Consider the following 21,937-nt stretch of genomic DNA (forward strand, 5'->3'; position numbering starts at 1 on the left):
TATGATAAAGCATTTCAAGCTTGAGTTGATTAGATCAGCCACAGTTGGGCATTCTGTAACTTGATTCAAACATAGTGATGTTATTTTGCTTCTCACCAACCAACAAACATTTAAAAAACAATTAACTTCAGTACTATATAAATTATTTTTAAAATAGGCAAAGAAGAAATTCTTTTTTTAAAAAAATTTTCTAGTAAATTTATTATTTTTAATACACATTGCTTTATGAATCATTTTGGGAGAAAAAAAATCAGAGCAAAGGGGAAAAACCATGGGAGAAATAAAAAAATAGAAAACAGAATGGAACATAGCATGTGTTGATTTACAGTCAGTCTCCCTAGATCTTTTTCTGCATACAGATGACATTTTCTATCCAAAGTCTATTGAGATTACTTTGGATCACTGAACCATTGAGAAGAACCAAGCCTTTTAAAGTTGATCATCACACATTTTTACTGCTATGGTATACAATTCTATCCTGGTTCTGTTTATTTCACTTGGCATCAGTTTGTATAACTCTTTTCAGGCCTTTCTAAAATCAGCTTGTTCATCATTTTTTCTAGAAAAATAATATTCCATTACTGTCATATACCATAACTTGTTCGGCCATTCCCCATTCGAAGAGCATGTACTCGTTTTTCAATGTTTTGCTTCTATTAAAAAGAGCTGCTACAAATATTTTTGTACATGTGGGTCCTTTCCCCTCCTTTATGATTTCCTTGGGATACAGACTCAGTAATGGCTCAGCTGAGTCAGAAGGTATGCACAATTTTATAGCCCTTTGGGTATAGTTCTAAATTGCTCCCCAGAATGATTGGATCATTTCACAACTTCAACAATACATCAGTGTCTCAGTTTTCCCACATTCCCTCCAACATCTATCATAATCTTTTTTTGTCATCTTAGCCAATCTAAAAGGTGTGAAGTTATTTTAATTTGCATTTCTCTAATCAGTACTGATTTAGAGCGTTTTTTCATATAACTATAAATGGCTCTAATTTTGCCATCTGAGAATTGTCTGTTCATATCCTTTGACAATTTATCAATTGGAGAATGACTAGCATTCTTAGAAATTTAACAGGATTCTTAATATATTTTAGAAGTGAGACCTTAATCCCAGAAACATTGATTGTAAAGATTTTTCCCCAGCTTTTTACTACTTTTAATCTTGTTTCTGTTGGTTTTGTTTATGCAGAACCTTTTTAATTTAATGTAATCAGAGTTGTTCATTTTGCCTTTCATAATGAAAAGAAGAAATGCCACCATGTTTCTTTTACACACAAATGTGGTGCTGATATTTTAAACCCAACCAGGGAGAGACAAAACAGAGAAAGAAAACTATATACCTAATGAATATTGATGTAAAAAAAGTTAAAATAGTATCAGGTATATTACAGCAATATAGCACAAGGATCATACACGATGAGCAAGTGGGATTTATACCAGGAAAGCGAGGATCAATTCAATATTATGGGGAACTATCAGCATAGTTGATCATATCAATGACAAAACCCAAAAAAATCATGATTGTCTCAATAGATACAGGAAAAATATTTTTGACAAAATATAACACTTAATCCTATTAAAAACATTAGAAAGCATGAAAATTAATAGAGCTTTTCTTAAAATGACAAGTAGAATCTGTCTGAAACTATCAGCAAGCCTCATCTATTAAGTTCAGGCATGAAGCAAGCAATGACCATTAACATTTTTATTTAATCTTTTACTAGAAATGCTAGCTACAGCAATAAGAGAAGAAAAAGAAATTGAAAGAATAGGAATAGGTAATAAGAAACAAAATTATCATTATGTATAGATAACATGTTTGTATAATTAGAGAACCCTAGAGAACGAGCTGAAAATCTAATTGAAATAATTAACAATTTTAGCAGAGTTCTAGGATATAAAATAAACCCATATGAAACATTAGCATTTTTATATATTACCAACAAAACCCAGCAGGAAGAGTTAGAAAATTTTCATTTAAAATAATTTCAGACAGTATAAACGCTTGGGGAATTTGCCTGCCATGAGACACCTAGGGACTTTACAAAACACTTCACACAAATAAATTCAAACAATTGGAGGAATATTAATTGTTCATGAGAGGGCTTAGCCAATGTAATAAAAATGACAGTTCTACTTTTAAAATTGGCTTATTCAATAGTGCCATACTGGTTAAACTTCCAAAGAAGAATTTCATAGAGCTAGAAAAAAAATAACAAAATTCATCTGAAGGAAAAAAATATCAAGAGAATTAATGAAAAACAATGGGAAAAGCCTAGGAGTAACAAATTTCAAACTATTTTGTAAAGTGGTAATCATAAAACAGTCTAGCACTGACCAAGAAATACAGCAATTAGTCAATGATTGGATAAACAACATACAGAGGCAAATAAATGAACATAGTAATATATTATTATTAAGAGGAAAGATCCCAGCAAGGGCAAGAACTCACTATTTTACAAAAACTATGAAAACTGAAAAGTAGTCAGGCAGAAACTAGACATTGACCAACATCTCACAGTTTAAATCGGTTTAAAATGGGTACAAGATTTAGACAAATTAAAAATACATGGAATAAATACTTGTCAGATCTATAGACATAAAAGATTTTATAAACAAATAATATAGAAAGGATCATGAGAGGTAAAATGGCTAATTTTGATTACATGAAATTGTTTTTGCACAAGCAAAATCATTGCAGTCAAAAATAAAAAAAAATCAAGAAATTTCTTTGATAAAGATCTCATTTCTTAAATATAAAGGGAACCCAGCCTAATTTCTAAATATATGAGCCATTTCCCAATTGAGATAAGGATAGTGTGAGGCCAGATTTTCTTGAGTCAAGATGAGTTAATATGTATAAAGGTTGTTTATGAGCTTTTAGTACCATATAATATAAATTGGTATTCTGAAAAATCCTGTATCACTTAAATATGATGCCCTTTGACCATATTTTTGGCGAATTTAGGGTTCAGTGATAATTTTCTGTTTAAAGGGTAGGGTTATAATTAAACTAAATAAGAAAACCTTCTTAGTCTTATACTGCATTGAAGACACTTTATTTTCTCCTATGTAGGGTTGACTAGTAAATCCATCCAGCTTGAATGAAAAATTAAATTAATGTTAAATTTAATTATCATACAGAGCATTGTTATTTATTTTTTCTTTTTTTCCCTCCCTCTCATATCCTGCTTTTTGTTTCCAGAACACATGTGTACTGTGGTATATTTTGATGACTGTATGTCAATACATCAGTGTAAGATCTCTTGTGAATCCATGGGAGCATCTAAATATCGCTGGTTCCATAATGCCTGCTGTGAATGTATTGGACCAGAATGCATTGATTATGGCAGCAAAACTGTCAAATGTATGAACTGCATGTTTTGAAGAAGGAAAAGGAGTCCTATCATTGTAAAATACAGACCAAAGTCATCTTCATTAAAGAGAAAGATGGAAAGAACCAGTTGGTGAAGTATATGTTTTTCATCACAATGCAAGTAATTTGGGAAGAAGATATAAAGAATTTAAATATCTGTCACTTTAAATCAACTTTGAGTAATAATTGATTTTCCTATCATGGGTAAGTTTCTTTTTAATTTTAGGAAATCATTGAGCATGATAATCCATCTTGATTGACTTGTTAATTGTCAATGGATTTTTACCTTAAAATGTATCTAAAATCTTGATCATTTATGTAAAAAATAAAATTGAAGAATTCACTGGGATGGACAATTTATATTCATGTCAAAGAGATGGATGCCAGTCTCTTCCAATATCCCTTAACTTTTTGTTTTAAAAATGTTAGCAAACAGATCTTAGTGTAAGTTCAGTTTACTTTGACCATTAATATCCATGGTTAAAATTTCCCTTTTAAAACATTAGAATTACATCATTCTCAGAAGGCTGTCTATATTTATGTGCATTATAAATCTTATCTATATTTATGTGCATTATAAATCTTATCCCTTCTCTTTATTTTTCATAAATTTACATTTGTCTGAATGCATAAAAACCAAACTGATAAATGTTTTACTATATAAAGATAAAATGAAGTAAGAATATTACTGAGAGTATACTGAAGAGTAATAAAAGCATTTCAATAAACACTTAATTGAAACAAAATTGTATGTGACTTGTGAGGCTAGTCTATATAAGAATTATAGGACCAGGAAGGAGGGTGTGTCAGGAGCTAATGCCAGGCTAGGAGATAATATAATTTGAGCTTAATTGGGACAACAAAATAAGAATTTGAGTCAAGGAAAAGGAGAATGGAATATGCATTTATATAATGCCTACCACATGCTGGGCACTGCATGCTTTACAAATATGAATCTCATTTGATCCTTACAACAACTAGAGGAAACAGTTGAGGAAACTGAAGCAAACAAACGATTTTTCCAAGGTTTCCCAGGTAGTAAGAGTCTTAAGGCCAGATCTGAACTGGGAATGGAGTTTGGGGAATGAGTAAGTTGTTGAAGATAGAAACAAAACCACCACAGATGTGGCTCCATTTGAATGTGAGTAGAATCAGAGTGATGGAGAGAATAAGACTTAAGATTTTTTTTTTAATTGTATGAAAAGGAATTTGAACTTGAGCATGTTTGAGAAAAAAAGGTTGAGGAATATGATACAGGAAAATTGAAATCTGGTTATTTAAGAAAATTTTGTTGCACCAGAATCTTGTATTTAACTGTTTTCTGATTCTAGCTTATATTGTTGCTGAATAAGCATTGTTAACTATGGGGTGAGAAACTTGATTAACTGTTAGAATGAATAGTTACTAGTCAGGTATTTTACCACATCATATTTTATCACATTACTGTAACTTTGAGATTTTATGACTGGCTTATTTCCAAAGAATTTATAAACTCCAAGTACAGTATGGAATTGTTTTTTTTTTCCCCTTGGTGCTCTTTATGTGATATTCTGAGGAAAAACCAGAATATTGTTTACATAATATGTGTCTGCCCATACTTAAAGAAAATTTAAACCTTCAAAATAAATCATGTAAATAATTCATAATGCAAACAATACTCTTTTCAAAATGCTTGATCAGAAGTAGAAAATTCCCTTATTACAACTAAAATGTAATTTTATTTATTTAACATTTAGATTTTCAGGAATGCGTCTCTTCTGTACATCTTTTCATATAGAGATTCATCTTAAATTTTGCAATAGTCATTTGCTTGAATTTAAGTTGTCTGAGTTTGTATACTTATTTCTGATCAAATATCAGAAAATTAAAAGCCTTGATATCTAAAATAGTGTTTTCTATTGACACTAAGTGCATCATCCATCCGAGTGGAGTATGAAATAAGCAGTGATTTAAAATTACTTACCCTTTTATATTTTATAGAAAGAGTGTATATTTAGGGCATGAACTTTTATTTTTTAAGTAGCAAAACTTTTCCTCTTCATTTTGTATTCATCATTTTATCTTGAGCTTAGTGTTACAACAAAAGAAGCCTGTAATTGTGACCTAAATATAATTAAGAGTAAAACATGATAGGAATCAAAATCTTTAAAGAAAGGAATAAATGAATTAAATAGTTTTTCACCATGCGCAACTATTTTTTGCAGCCTGAGGCTCTATTTTTACTGTAGATAAGAAAAATTTAAGGAAATTTGTGGTCATTTGCTTCATTTCAGCTTCTTTCATTTTTAGAATAAATATGTCATATGGAGAGATTCCTTTTTGTTTTGTTGACTATATGTTTAATGTTGCCATCTACATTAATTTCATTTAGCACATTTGTATGTTCTTTGGCATTCCTCATTTTAAAAATACTTGATAAGGCATGTTCATGCAAAAATAACTTTAAAAAAAATTTTCATTCTTTCTTGATTTATTCCATATTGCTCTCTCAATCCCCTACATTGTGATGGTGATTTCTTATATCATAAATCAATTTAAATTGATGGAATTTTCCTTTTTCCTATGTTTGCCCATTAATAGCCATTCCTTGAATTGTTCCTTTATGTGATGAAAATTTTTTTTAACTTTATTTTGGTGGGTAGAATAAATATAAGTATGTATCTCTCTGCTGTCTATCTCATGGTTTATTTTCTGATTTGGGGTAATAGATAGTTTAAATTTGACTTTAAAATATATGTTAGAAATAACATAAAGCCTGTAATTAATCCTAAAACTACTGCTTAGCTCTTCTGACACAAACACTGTTATAGTCTTGAGCACCAAACTCTTGTATATTGAAGAAGTTTTGATAGATTACTGTTTCCAGGGGGGTTTTGTTTGTTTGTTTGTTTTTATATTTTAAAAAGGTTTTGTTATTTGCTGCTTGTTTATAATAGCTAAATGATCTAGAAATAACAGCTATAGATTTAAGTGAGTTTTATTGAAATGAGGGGATTTTGTACTAGCAAACATTTCTTTTTGGGCACTTTTTCTCTTTGCTTGATTCAAGCACTCTACTTTTTATTGAAACTATAATCTTCATTTGAGGAGCCAAAAGAATCCTAACATATGTTTATAAATCATGTCATGGATTAAAGATAAAATTATTTAGATTTATGATTTCTAAAGTTTAAGGAACTAAAATGGTTGTTCTGTTAGGATCATAACTTATTTAATGGCTTTTTAAGAGCACAGCTAATATCAATGAGAAGAGGCAAAAGAGAGGAAAGAAGTCCTAAACTAATAAAATTGATTATGAAAAAGTTCTTGCTTTAAAGGAGTTTAATTCATTCTGTTCTCCCAACTGCATGTTACATATTCTTGCCATCTATTAGCAACATAAAATGTATGTATTTTACTTTATTTATCCCTGTAAACAAATGTATTTTAATTAAAATATTGGAATATGTTGGAGTTAGGGTTTTTGTTAATCCTAACATTGCACACCAAACAAAACCCTTTTTTGTGACATCTCTAATAGATTTTCTTCATCTTTTGGTAAATTCTTCAATAAACTCAGTTTATTTGGATATTAATGTTTTGGTTGGACTATGTTAACTGAATTTTTGAGTTTAGCGTTCCTTTTTATTACTTGCTTTGCTAGTGACTCACTTTTTTTCCTCAATAGTATTTTATTTTTCCAAATACATGCAAAGATAGTTTCCAGCATTCACCTTTGCAAAACTTTGTGTTCCAAATTTTTATCCCTCTCCTCCCCTTCCTAAGACAGCAATCTTGTATAGGTGTAACATGTGCAATTTTTCTAAATATATTTCCATATTCATCATGCTGTGCAAAAAAGAAAAGAAAATCAGATCAAAAGAAAAAAACCACAAAGAGAATAAACCCAAACAAACAAACAACAAAAACAAAAAGGTAGAAATACTATGTTTCAATCAACATTCAATCTCCATAGTTCTCTCTGTGGATGTAGATGGCACTTTCCATTCTATTGGAATTGCCTTGAATCACCTCATCCTTAAAAAGAGCAGGCTCAATGTGGTGTAACAAACATGAATTGTACCGCAACAAACAATATGAATCAACATGGTGTTGTAAAAGATTTCCAGAAGTCCTAGAAGGAGGGTATGTAAACAGTCACACATACACCTTCTTCAGCAGCCAAGAGATAGTCCAAAACCAATCTATTGTCCATAGCTTCATGTGTCAGGGAATCCAATGATTCCTGTAAATTGTGAAGTCCTGCATTAGTCTCATTAACATTTATTTTTATGGTCATAGCAATGTTTGCTAGTCAGTTGCCATACACCTAGGACTAACAGCCATGCTCTTTCAGTGGCAGACTTAGAGATGGAACCACCTGATGTTTCCTGGGTCTTCTCCTTTGTTTTGAGAGTCTTCTCTTTCCATCTCTCTCTGTTGGACGAGGCAGATAGGGCATGTCAGCACCCATCAGATTCCTTCTCCATCTGTAGAGGCACAAGCAAACCCTGTGTCCCAAGCAGTTAATTTATCTGGTCCCTTCCATTCACTGCTCTCTCTCTGAACCTCTCCACATCAGCAGGGGATTATCTAAAGATAGTGGAGACACTAGCACTGGACACTGCCCTTCTGGCGGGTTATGAAACCTGTCTGCCGGAGCCAGTACATCCTCATCAAAAACCAAAAACTTAATAGTATAAAGGGTTAGATTTAGGTGTTCTCTAGGTCTGTGGCTCCCCCTTTCTTTTGTTTTTGGAAGATCATTTAATATCTCCATTCCTCCTTCCTATTATTGCCTATCCTTGAGGATTGAAGGATGTGCCAGTGATGTGTGGCCTACTGTGCATAACAGTGTGCAAAATGTTTATATGCAGGTCCATTATCTGTTTTTATTGCTTGTGGCATGCCCCCAACTGCAAAGGCTTGTGTAAGGAATTCAGTGACCAGTCGGGCTGCCTCTTTTGCTGCTGGTACTGCAAAAGTAAATCCTGAGAAGGTATCTACCACAACATGGATAAAAGACAGACAACCAAAAGATTTATAATGAGTCACATCCATTGGGCCTCAAATCCAGGAGGGTTCTTCCCTGAAGGGAGCTTAAGAGTGTGGAAAGAGAGGCAAGCTGTACAGGCTTTTATTATGCTGCTAGCTTCCTCTTTTGTTATCCCAAACTGTAGGCGTAAAGCTCATGCAGCCTGATGATATTTAGAATGAGATTCTTGGGCTGCCTGAAATAGAGGAATGCTGGCTAACATGGTAAGAATTCCATTAAAATTTCCATTAAAAAATAAGTCCTATATGTATACATATATTGTATTTAACTTATACTTCAACATATTTAACATGTATTGGTCAACCTGCCATCTGGGGGAGAGAATAGGGGAAGGAGGGGAAAAGTTGGAACAAAAGGTTTTGCAATTGTCAATGCTGAAAAATTACCCATGCATATACTTATAAATAAAAAAGCTATAATTAAAAAAATAGGTCCTAGAAGACCAGTATGAGAGGGGACATGCAAGAAGTAAAACTTAACTTAAGCAGTTTCTCACTTGCTCCTGAAGTTCCTTTAAAAGCTGAAATATATTAGAAGCTGCAAATTTTATTTGGGCTGTGGCAATTCTTTGTACCACACCTACTGAATAAGCTGAATCAGATATTTACATCTCCTGGATAATAAGTAAGAGTTAGCATGATTGCATTCAATTCATTCTGCTGAGTAGACTGAAAGGAAGTTCTGACTACTCTTTATAGCTAAGTCAGGAGAATATAGCACAAATGTTATTTTTGGACACATCTGTAAAGATGGTCAGTCCTTTAAGAGGGATCTTAGAAACCTTTTCTTCAAAAACCCATGGTCAATTATGTAATAGCCTTAATATCCTTAAGGGGGACCCATGCATAAAATTTGGAGCTATGACCAATAAAATTGGTTACTCTGAGATGGTTCCACAACATACATTAATTTGTACATTGGTATAAAAAGTGTATATCTTGTCAGGTGCTATTCCAGATAATTGTATTACTTGTTTAATGGCCTTTAATAGGCTTCTGGCCACAAGCACTGGGTGAGGAATAAGGTTTTGATCTGGTTTTGCTGTTTTGCTATGGATTTCCAATCGTTAGGAGTTAGAATTTCATAAGCTAAATTCTCTAATAGCATCTTAACATAAGACAATGTAGACCCATACAGAGTGCAAACCTTTTTCAGAACTTTGATAAAGCTGCCAGATTAAAAGGAGTGTCTTCTCTTCATTTGACCTGAAAGCCCATTAGTGAAGCATTACAGGGAATGCTTCCATTCTCAATCCAAATGTATCCTGTCCCTCCTCCCTTGCTTTAACTAATGCCTCTTGTAATGGTGACATAGGTGGAGGGCAAAACTGCTGTGCTGTTGGTGCTAATGGTTGTCACTGCCTCTCCTGCTCATCCTTCTCCCACCAGGAAGGCAAGAGTTGGGGGAGAAGGATCAGGATCGGAGGATACCCCAGGGGGCATGCACAGGTACAGGCGCAAGTGAAAAAGGCAGGCTGAGAACCCTCAAACTTCCCAGCGTGGTCCTTATCTGCCTCATGTGCCAAACCCTCCAGGGCTGTGGGCGCCATTGCCCTGCCTGTTCTCCTCATACTTCCTTGTTTGACATTCCACACTAAAAGCTTTCTTTTTCTTACATGTGGGATTTCTTAAAGCCAATTTTATTATATTGTACACAAGGAATGTGTCCTTGGGGACTGAGCCAGGACCCATAGTATAGAAGTATTCAGTTAGTTGTTCTCCCACTCCTTTCCACATCTCTGGCTCCAGCATCTCCCCAGAGAGCCACGGAGACACGCACTCTATAGTATCTAAGAACTTGGTGACCTGCTTCTGAATTACAAACAAACCATGCTCTTTCATTACCTAACCAAACATTTGTCATACTTCCCTCAAAAGGGAGTGTTAGCACTTGCCCCATTCTGGATGAAAACTGCAAGTGACAGCTTAGCCCTTACCCAATCTATCTTCCTGCTTGCTTTTTTTTTTTTTAAACTTGTTTCTGGGTCCTGGGGACTTGTCACTCAAGCCCGCACTGATCTTGTCAGCCAAGCTGGTGTGTGCCTGGTTTTCCAGGGCCCTGCTTTGAATGCCAATTGTCTTGACCCATACTGGAGGATTTCAGCACCAATCCGAATCTTGATCATGGGTGAGGACTGAGGGGATGGAACTCACCAAGTGGTCGAGCAGGAGTCTGTTTACTCAAAATTTTCTCAGCCTTATATACCCTAATACTCTTACATAACTATAGCCCACTGTGCCTGCAGGACCACATGAACAACCTGCTGTTGTGTGCAGATGTTTCCTGTTCACTTCAGTGCTTCCAGTACAACACAGGTATCACACCCCCTGACTTCTCAGGAAGGATGAGAAGCACCTGGGAGGATGGGGAGCCAAACCAGATGTCAGCAGGGTTCCTTTTACTGCACTAAAGGGTCTTCTACCTCTCCCAGGGTTCCCCACTATCTGTGGCCTTCTACAGAAACCGTCTATAATTAAAGCTTCATTCAGTAACCCCCGACACTCCAACTGAGCCCACAGCTTGCAGCCATAGTCAAAAGCTAGTTTGTCATAAAAGACTCTCATGAGTTATTCATGAGAACAATAGATAACTGAGGATCTTCTAACAAAGAAAACAAAGAAAAATGTATAGTCTTGAAGTAAGTTACTTGAAAGAAAACCTGAAATGAGTGTTTTGTTTGTATTTCTACCACTGCCAGACAACAATTGCATAGGTATAACGCCACTTTTGGCCTGTTCATCATTTTAGGCTTCCCTTCAAGGGTTGTATCTATAAAGAGTGGGAACAGTCTCTGATTCTCGATGTACCCCTGGAGGAATGAACTTCTAATGCTATATAGCTCATGAGGCTTCCCATTAACAATATTCTAGTAAGCACAATATTTAATGTATTTATATAGTAAACATACTAGCTACAAAATATTCTCCATATAAATCTGGAGCACAGTCTCCCACAAATATACACAGTGTCCATAGAAAGAGTGGTCTCTGACTTGGAGTACAATGGTAGTGAGAATTACTTTAGGATGTTTGTGTGGCAAAGGCAAAGTGACAATGTTGGTACTATAGGGGCTGGAAATCCTTTCTTCATACTATCCTGCTACCTTGAGTCCAGGGTCTCTTCTTGGCAGATTGATCACGTAAATTCTCAGGGTCTCCTGTTTTCCATGATTCGCTGTGGAACTAAGGCTATTTTTCTCAGCAGTCCAGAGCTGGACCTCTTTTCTGAAACTGAGTCCCATTCTTCAAAGCCTCTTCATCTCTCCAGGGATTGTCTTTATTTTTCTATGTCTGGAGTCTCTCTATTCCCTCAATTGTACCTTGAACTCTCTAATTGTTTTTCCTTTCCCTTTCTCTCTTCTTTGCAGAGGAAGGGCTATGAGATTTTTTTTTCAAACTCTTAAATTGCTGGGTGGGGTGTCTACTTTTGGGAGAGTCACTATTAGACACCTGTGGAACAGGATATAGATCCATGACTCTGCTTGCTTCACCAAGTCATCTGTATACCAGTCAGATAGTATCATGGGAATGAGGCCTTCCTTGCTTTCCCAGCCCCCACATAGCTCCTTTGAGGTTTCACTAGCATAATCCCAGAAATGGATTTTGGGAGCAGAAATTAACAATCAAGATTTTAACAGAAGATGAAATTGTTAAATCCCAAGTCAGATTATTGCCTTGGGACAAGAACCTTGATTCTGTATACGTAGTAAATTAGTTGAAAGAATATACTCAGAGTCAATGATGAAAGGAAAGATTCAATAGAAACCAAAATATTTATTGCAGCACCCATTGAAGTAGCAAAAACCAAACCAAAAAAAACTGGAAACAAAGCAAATGCCCACTGTTTGGGGAACCCGCAAAAAAAAAAAAAAAAAAAAAAAAAAAAAAGGCACATTATGGTGAATACAAGAAAAGCAAAAGAAGACATATTTGAACTAATACAAAGAGAAGTGAGCACAACTAGAAAATATATATAATGGTTACAAAAATATAGTGTAAAGAATAATTTAAATTGAAGTTCTGTAAGAAACAACCAGCAGGAACACTGGGAAATGAATATAAACTGCTTGCATTTTTGTTTTTCTTCCCGGGTTATTTATACCTTCTGAATTCAATCCTCCCTGTGCAACAAGAAAACTGTTCGGTTCTGCAAACATATATTGTATCTAGGATATACTGTAACATATTCAACATGTAAAGGACTGCTTGCCATCTGGGGGAGGGGGTGGAGGGAGGGAGGAGAAAAATCGGAACAGAAGTGAATGCAAGGGATAATGCCGTAAAAAATTACCCTGGCATGCGTTCTATCAATAAAAAGTTATTGAAAAAAAAAAAAAAAAGAAACAACCAGCAGGATGATTTCAGAGAGGCCTAAAGAGACTTACATGAACTAATGCTAAGTGAAATGAGCAGAACAAGGAGATCATTATACATGGGAACAACAAAATTATACAGTGATCAATTTTGATGGACCTGGCTTTCTTCAACAATGAGATGATTCAGGTCAGTTCCAATTGTTCAGTGATGAAGAGAGCCATTTACACCCAAGAGAGGACTGCGGGAGTTGAGTGTGGATTACAACATACTGTGTTTCCCTGATAATAAGACACTGTCTTATTTTTTTTTTTTTGGGACAGAAAAACACCAGAGGGCTTATTTTCAGGGGAGGGCTTATTTTAATGAACATTGACAGCAATTTTAATAAACAGGTAAATATGAACAAAAAAAAAAGTACCTTTATTCAATAATGATCATGTCATCTTCTTCAACAACATCATCATAAGTGTCCATACCATGAATTCCGTCCTGGATGTCTTGCACCTCTATTTCCTTCAGAAGAAGTGGACCCAATCTGTCATGTCCAGCAATATAGCGCTCTTTAAATGAACATGTCTTGTCCAGGTAACCTGCTCGTAGTGCCTTGGCGACACAGCTGTCAGTAATTTTATCCCATGACTTCTTCACCCAAGTCACGACTTCTTGCAGACAGGGCTTCACAGTTTCCACGCTGATTTCTTTCCATTCTATTTTCAATGTAGTCATTGACTTCCATGCGCAAATGGTCCTTGAATGGCTTGTTTATTGCAATATCAAGGGTCTGGAGATAGGCAGTCATTCCTGTAGGAATCATCACTTGATCTATTCTTCTCTCTGCAAGGAAGTTCTTCATTTCTTTAGTGCGGTGAGTGCTGGCTGAGTTCTTCTTTTATCCTCCATCATGCCCCCTGAGTTCTTCTTTTATCTTCCATCATGCCCCTTTTATCCTCCATCATGCCCCCTCACTCCCGCTTACATACTGGGTTTTTATGTTGTCCTGCCTCAGCTCTCCTCCATGGCACTGCTCTCAATGGCGCCAGCAAGCAAATCACTGGGGAAGAACAGGATGACGCGCTCACTGATGCAGCTCTGATTGGATGCAGCTCAGAGCGCGAAGTGCGTTTCATCCGGGGGGGTGGGGGGTGGGGAGAAACAGTGCATACAGAGGGTACTGTAATGTAGCGTGTAGCGCAGGGGATCACCTTCAGTACAGTAGCAATCTCAATAGGGCTTATTTTCGGGGGAGGGCTTATTTTAGAGGAATTTTACACAGTAAAGGGAGGGCTTATTTTCGGGATAGGTCTTATTATCGGGGAAGCACAGTAGCATTCTCTTTCTGTTGTTGTTTGCTTGCATTTTGTTTTCTTTTCCAGTTTTTTTTCCTTATTGATCCGATTTTTCTTGTGCAACAAGATAACTGTATAAATATGTATACATATATTGTATTTAACATATATTTTAACATATTTAATGTATTGGACTACCTGCCAGCTAGGGGAGGGGGTGAGGAGGGGATAATTTGGACAGAAGGTTTTGCAAGGGTCAGTGTTGAAAAATTACCCATGCATATACTTTGTAAATAAAAAGCTATAATAAATTTTTTTTTAATTTAAATTGAATGCTATATATGGACTAAGCCTGGCTCCAAAGATATAGAAGAAGACAGTTCTTTCCTCTTCTCCCATATCACATACACATTTTACAAGCCTAGAGGACCATGGGTATAGAATATTATATGATAGCAGACTTTTTCAATATATTTGTTTTAGTAAAAAAAATTACCCTCTTTATTTTGTCTTATATGAAATAACTCTCTGAGAAGGAGAAGGAAGAATACTTCAGGAAGTATAAGTGAGGTGAAAACTAACAGGCTTAGTCTCAACTAGGAGTATTTTCTAGGCTTCTGTATAGTTGCCTATATGAATTGATGGCTTATGGCCCTTGGCCAGTTAAAATAAGGGGCTGGGGCAGAATCCATTGTACTTTAACTGAAGTTTAAAAAAAAAGGACAGGGGTAGCAATTATAAGTCTCTGGCAAAACAAAAGCAAATATTGACAATTAAAAAAGATAATCGGGAAAATTATTTCCTTTTACTAAAAAGTACCATTGACAATGAATTTATACTTATATTAAACATGCACCCCAAATGCCAAAGCATCCAGTTTCTTAAAGGAAAAGTTAGATGAGCCATAGAAGGAAATCATAAAACTGAATTAATGGGAAACCTTAATTTATCCTCTTCAGACCTAGGTAAATCTAGCCATAAAATGAGCCAGAAGGAAGTTAAGGAGATGAATATTGTTTTTCTATGCATACCCTCTCTAACTTCTGTTTTGCTATGATTTGAATGAAGGGATTTCATTGATCCTTGCTATATGTATTCATCATGGAACTGGCATTAGGTGGGAAAGGCATCAAGTGTTGAATATAGACTGGACTTCTATTACTCTGGAAGAGAGACTGAGATTGATGAATTTGTGCAACTATACCTCACTTAAATCTCATTCACCAAAAGTCAAAACATCAATGATGTCATTGATCCTTCTTGAAAACAAAGGATGAACAACAATAACAATTGATATAGATTGCTTTAAAAATTACTTATAAATACTCTTTTCATGCTAGTCCTATAATGTAGGTATAGATGATATAAAATATCAAGAAATGTGACCTATCATTCCTACCTCCCAATAATTCCTTTCTACATATTGCCTTTGTTTAGGAATTCGCAGGATACAACATAAATGATATTCACATAAGGTGTTGCTTCTTGGATGTCCAGTTTACTAAGTTAGTCAGAACTAGCCATGATATAGGCTGGACTTCTTTTATGTTCCCATTTTGATCTTTAAAATCTCAAAAGAATTTTTTTAAGGGCATAAATGCTAGAATTTATACATATTCACACATACACACACTGCTAAAAATTAATTCACATTTTCATCTAGAGAATAAAAGAAAGGAACATGGCAGACTAAATATCTAGAGCCTGGCAGCTGGGCTTCCTTTAAAATTTGTGAAATCTCATTGCTTCTGTTACTTGGTGGCTTCCTCTTGTCCCAGATTGGGAGTGATTTTACTCCCTTTTCATTCTTGACCTGGAATTCCCCAGATACTGTCATCTGTGTTACTATGTCTAAAATATTTAGATAATTTGATAAAGTTAGCAATTTTACAACCTTTTCAAGGGTTGGAGAGAAGGATGTACCAGAATGTAATCATTTTTAAAGATAATTGGTGATTTGTTAATAAGACAAACATTATATATCAGGATGTTTACAACTCCTTCCTTTGTGTGTTGCTCTGAAAAGACACCCACAGATCTTTTTGAAGGGACCTTTTTACACTGACATAGAAAGCTGTACAAAGACCTATTCTGTATGGCCTGGGGAGCACAGCTTCTGAAGCAAATACGCCAGGCAGATGGCAGGCAGCCAGACAGTATTAATGTGTCCAAATCCCTGAAGGATTAGACTCTAAGACTCCAGAAATGAATCTAGCCACTAAGAACAAATTCCCTTTGCTGATTAGGAATCTTAAACAAAATTGAAAAAGTACAGGTGTTTAATATACACAGAAGACTACATTTTTAAAAAGGAACAGCAACTAACTTAGATAGGAATAAAAATAAAGGTGTGGTTAGTGGGGCTTTCTGTAATGGTCAATTGTGTGTGTGTGTGTTTTTCTTTAGTTTGCACAAATCCCCTAACAATTATATATAGACAAAGTCACTGACTTGATCTCTTTTTCCCTTTCCTGTGGTTTCCTAAGCAAGAATATAAAATAAAATCAATCTAAAAGGAGTGAAAGAGATTGAAAATCTGAAAACTAAAATTGAAAATGTCAGTGATTTCTTCAAGAACCAGATCCAAAGAACCAATTTGACATTCAGCAAGAACATATAGGGTAGAACAAGATGGTTGGATGAATGAAATGAATAGGAAAGGATGGCTAGATGGTATAGAATGAATGAGATGATGGATGGATGGGTGGATGGATGGATAGAGCTGGAATAGATTGTATTGAAAGGGAGAAGGAATGGAATGGATTGGATAAATAAGATAGGATTAATGGTTCTTTTTATATTAAGGCTTCATTCAGACAAAACACAAATTGAAGTTAAAAATAGACTCCTTGATTACAAATAATGTCACTTCCCACAGAAGTGCCAAAGGAATATACCAGGTATTTTTTAAAGATGATTTGTAGTAAATAGGTTCAATTCATTCTGATATAGTTTAGTATGGGGAATCCATATTCTTTCATGATAGAATTTTTAAATATTCTATCAAATGACATTTTAAAATACTCTTCTTTAAAATACCTATACCCCTACATATCTATACTACTTCTAATGAGTGAATAACAAGATAGTCATTCAGAAATGCTTAGACTGATTTCTATTCAGAATTATTCTGACTTCCTTTAGAATAAAGAATTATGGGAGTTATTGGAGGAACATCTCCTGCCGTAGCCATTGTTGAGATTGGATTTCTGTCTGAGGATGAGTTCTTTTAGTCACTTTGTGAGAAAGCAGAGACAGAACAGTGGGACAGATATAGAGTATAAGATGGAATAGCAGAAAAAATTGTAGGGGATGGAGCAGAAAAAAAAAAGAAAAAGGAATATCAGTAACAGTACCATAATGAAGTCTTTTCAGAAATCTTTTGGGTTGTGCTCCAGACCACACTACAGAAGTCTGGCTTCAGGACACATACCCCACTCTATGGAGCAAAGAACTCAAATGCATATAACAAGTATAGAACTAAGAAAAAGTTCAGACAGGTTTTTATCCTATCTAATTTTCTTGCTAGGCCTCTTTTTTTCTACATGACTTTCCTTACTATTTCTTTAAGCTCTTTTTTTAGCCAGATTTTATTTCATATAAAATCCTAACATCCATTCTCAGTCACAAATATTTTATTTTTAAATTACATGTCTATATATTTATATTCTTTACTGGGGAAAGGGACTGTGGAGGATGCCAATGATTATCTGAAACACAGAGAACTAAAAATACATTAGGAGGCTAGCTTTTGTCTTGGTGGTCAGATTTTGATTCTTCCTTGGATGCTTCGTAGCTCTAGATGTGAGAGGATCTTACAATGATGGCTTTATTACTTTATTTTAAAGCTTCTTAAGTAGTAAAATCAAACTCAAATAGAAACAGGGACCACTAAGCTGTATATAAGGATCCCTAACTTACAGATCAACTTAGAAAACTAGATGAAAAAAATCTCAGTCAATAAAAAGAAATTAAATTAGGTATGAAAGTTCTGATAAATCAAGGAGACCTCAAGATCCTCTATAAATTATTCATCAAGTTAATATGAAGGAAAATATTACAAATTGGAATGAGTGTAAAGTCCTAGATTAATCTTACCCAATCTGAAAGAAACTGCTTAGGGAAGGAAAAGAAAGATCTTAACTTTGACTTTAACTAGTCTTCTTTCTTACCTCTTTAACTAGGGAAAGACTTCATTTCAAAGAGACTGAATGTTTGTGGGCTTCCCATTTTCCAATCTGGATCCTAACATTACTGTACCCTCCCTCCAAAGAAGCAATGGTTTCCATTTTCTCAATTATATCCTTCTTGAGGTCCTTATATCATCTGGCAACAATATCTATATCATTATGAATCATGCTCTAGACTAGGAGGATTAGTAGGAGTCAGAGACTATGGTCACAGTTTCAGGATGGAAATGAGTACTTATGATTCTTCACAGACCAGGAGAGCACTGACCACAGCTTGAAAGAACTAAGACTCAAACCCCCCAGATCAATAAAGAGTCCAGCAAACATCATACTTAATGGTAATTTCTCCCAGTTGTGTTAGAAATGGATTTTAGCAACTACGCATTGTGAATTCAACCTTGAACACATATGTTCTTTAAACTTGGATCTACTCTCTATCAATTCTATATGTATTTGAAGGAGAATATGTCACAGGCATTTGGGGGAATGTTTTGTACCAACTATTTCCGTAATAAATGCTACTTTCTAAAAGCTGGTTAAATATATAGGATTACTTGCCATCTAGGGGAAGGGGTCAGGGGAAGGAAGGAAAAATTTGGAACACAAGGTTTTGTAAGGGTCAGTGTTGAAAAATTATCTATGCATATGTTTTGAAAATAAAAAGCTTTAATAAAAAAATAAAAGCTATTAAGACTGGCTGACTAAATTCTTCTTAACCATTAATCTCCAAGACAGCATAAACTGGTAGAGGCTTGGGCCAATGCTTTTAGAGAATTACCCTTCACCCCTCAGGGACACCCCTAGAACCTCAAAGAGTTGATGCAAACAGCTTACTGCTAGGAATTAGACACATTACTGAAAGTGAGATTTGGAAAGCTCATCAGAATTGCATTCTAGTCTTGGTTCTGACACTAGTCAGCTGTATGATTTCAAGCAAGTCACTTAATTTCTCAGTTTCTTCATCTATGAAAGGAAGAAGCTAAGCTAGATAATCAAAATGTTATGACTCTGCTAATCTTCTGCTGGAAAATTCATTTCATGCTATAACATCCAACTATCCAAGATGTATGAAATTCTCTAAACTCATCCCAAGAGCTTCTCTTGGATCTCCCCTAGCACTGAGCTCTTTGTACTTGAGTTCCCAGCTAGACTCAGAGAACTGGGGGTGTTGCTGGAGTTTCACACTTAACTAGGTTTTATTTGGTTTCAAACATCTGCTCTGAAGTCAATTTTATATGAAACTGCTGTTCTTTCCAAACTCTCCCATTACTTTGGCCCATGACCAAAGATGATTCAAACCCCTGATATGAGGGCCCCCAAACAAGGATTCTAGCTAGATATATTCCAGAACTTCTCCTTTTTTTGCCTGTCTCCTGTAAGTGATCACCAAAAGGAAATTTATTGAGGAGGCTAAGAAAGCTAACAAAGTGGGAATGACTAAGGAAGACTCATAACCAAAAGGTAGTAGAGCCAAAAATTGTGAAGAAGGTGAGAGTCAAAACCAGGGATATGAAATCAAAGGCCAAAATTTCCAAAACAAGAAAAAAGCCCTCATTTCACCTAAGAAAATAGACACAAAGCACAGAAAATCAAGCTTCAGGTAACCACTGACGCACCTCCAAAAACCAGAAGGTAAAAAAAATCATCTAGCATCTAAGCAAAAATCAAAGGGACAACTGCCATTTTTAAAGCTAGAGGCAAGATGGTGGAATAAAGGCTTCTCTGAGTTCTTCCAGATTCCCCTCCAAACAGCATTAAAATGTCACCTCAAAATGACTTTTAGACCAGCAGAACCAACAAAAGAATGGGGTGGAAAAATTTTCCAGCACAAAGTTGGCAAGAAAGGCCTGTCTCACTAACATGAGAGTCCAATATACCCTAATACAAGCTGCTCCAGCACAGGCCCTGCCCCACCAAGCCAGCAACAAGATTTGGGGTAATTGAATCAGCAGCAACTTCTGAAGATCTCAGCCCATAGATGGTAAAGGGATTGGAAAACTGATTGGGAAGAGATGATAGCAGACCCTTTGCTGTGAACAGTTTGTGAACATTGTTTTAGGGTGAGAAGAAACACCAGTTCTAAGATAGAAAAGAGTGTTTGTGGTTGTTCATAGACCAGAGTGCAGGCTAGGAAAGCACTGATCATATCTCTCCTGAGTTCACAGAACTTTAGAAGAATGAAAAAATATCACTTGCTCATGGATAAGTTGGGCCAATATAATAAAGATGACAATTCTACCTAAATTAATTTACTTGTGCAGTACCATGCTAATCAAACTACCAAACAAAAATGATAATAAAATTCATTTGAAAGAACAAAAAGTTAAGAGTATCAAAGGAATTAATGAAAACAAATGTGAAGAAAAGTGCCCAGATCTGAAGCTGTATTGTAAAGTGGTAATAATCACAATTGTTTAGTATTGGCTAAGAAATAGAGTGGCAGATCAGTGGAATAGATTAAGTACATAAGACTCAGGAGTAAATGGTCATATTAATCCAATGTTTTATAAACCCAAAGATCCAAACTTGTGGGACAAGAGCTCAGTATTTGACAAAATCTGCTGGAAAACAATTTATCATTAACTAAATATAGACCAACATCTTGCCCAGCATGCCAAGATAAGGTCAAAATGGATACATAATTTAAACAAAAAAGGTGATACTATAAACAAATTAAGACTGTTCTTTCCAAACTCTCCCATTACTTTGGCCCATGATCAAAGATGATTCAAAGGCCAAAATTTCCAAAAAACAAGAAAAAAGCCTTGTAGTAATAGCTGTAATGGAGAAGGGAAGAACTTATGACCAAACAAGGAACAGAGAGCACTATAAAATGCAAAATGAGTAATTTTTATTATAGTAAACTAAAAGGCTTTTGCACAAACAAAACCAATGCAGCCAAATTATAAAGCATAAAACTAGAAAACAATTTTTACAGCAAGTGTCTCTGATAAAGTGCCTCATTTCTCAAACATATGGGAAACTGAGTCAATTTTAAGAGAATACAAGTCATTCCTCAGTTGATGAATGATCAAAAGATATGAATAGCCAATTTTTAAACAAAGAAATCAAGTAATCTATAAGTATATGAAAAAAATGCTCTAAATAACTGTTAGAGAAATGCAAATTAAAACAACTCTAAGGTACCACCTCATACCTCTCAAATTGGCTAAGATGACAGGAAAAGATAATGATAAATGTTGGGGGAATATGGGAAAACTGGGACACTAATGTATTGTTGATAGAGTTGTGAAATGATCCCACTATTCTGGAGAACATTCTGGAACTATGCCCAAAGAACTATAAAACTGCATACTCTTTGACCCAGAAGTGCCACTACCAGGTCTGTATCCCAAATAAATCATAAAGAAGGGAAAGGGATTCACATGTGTAAAAATGTTTGTAGCAGTTCTTTTTGTGATAGCAAAGAATTGGAAAAGGAATGAATGCCCATCAGTTGGGGAATAGCTGAATAAGTTGTGGTATATGAAGGTAATGGAATATTATTGTTCTATAAAAAAATGATGATTTTAGAAAGGCCTGGAGAGATTTAGATGAACTGATGCTGAGTGAAACAAACAGAACCAGGAATACATTGTACACAATAACAACAAGGATGTGTGATGATCAACTATAAAAATACTTGCTTCTTCTCAATAGTTCAATGATCCAAAGCAATCCCAAAAGACTTGGGACAGAAAATGCCGTCTGCATCCAAAAAAAGAGCT

The 21,937-nt window shown here is 35.2% G+C and overlaps 1 protein-coding gene across 2 annotated transcripts in view; it reads left to right on the forward strand.

Annotated features, from left to right (window-relative positions):
• The window catches only part of TWSG1 (twisted gastrulation BMP signaling modulator 1), a 71,726-nt gene extending 64,769 nt beyond the window's left edge, over window positions 1-6,957 (forward strand). For both annotated transcript variants that reach the window (XM_051970471.1, XM_051970470.1), the window contains exon 5: window positions 3,212-6,957. In XM_051970471.1, the coding sequence (XP_051826431.1) occupies window positions 3,212-3,393 (182 nt within the window). In that variant the 3' untranslated portion in view covers window positions 3,394-6,957. The remainder of the gene's footprint in view (window positions 1-3,211) is intronic.
• Window positions 6,958-21,937: the final 14,980 nt, after the last annotated feature.

The sequence above is a fragment of the Antechinus flavipes genome, chromosome 1, assembly GCF_016432865.1.
Source record: "Antechinus flavipes isolate AdamAnt ecotype Samford, QLD, Australia chromosome 1, AdamAnt_v2, whole genome shotgun sequence".
NCBI classification, from domain to species: domain Eukaryota; kingdom Metazoa; phylum Chordata; class Mammalia; order Dasyuromorphia; family Dasyuridae; genus Antechinus; species Antechinus flavipes.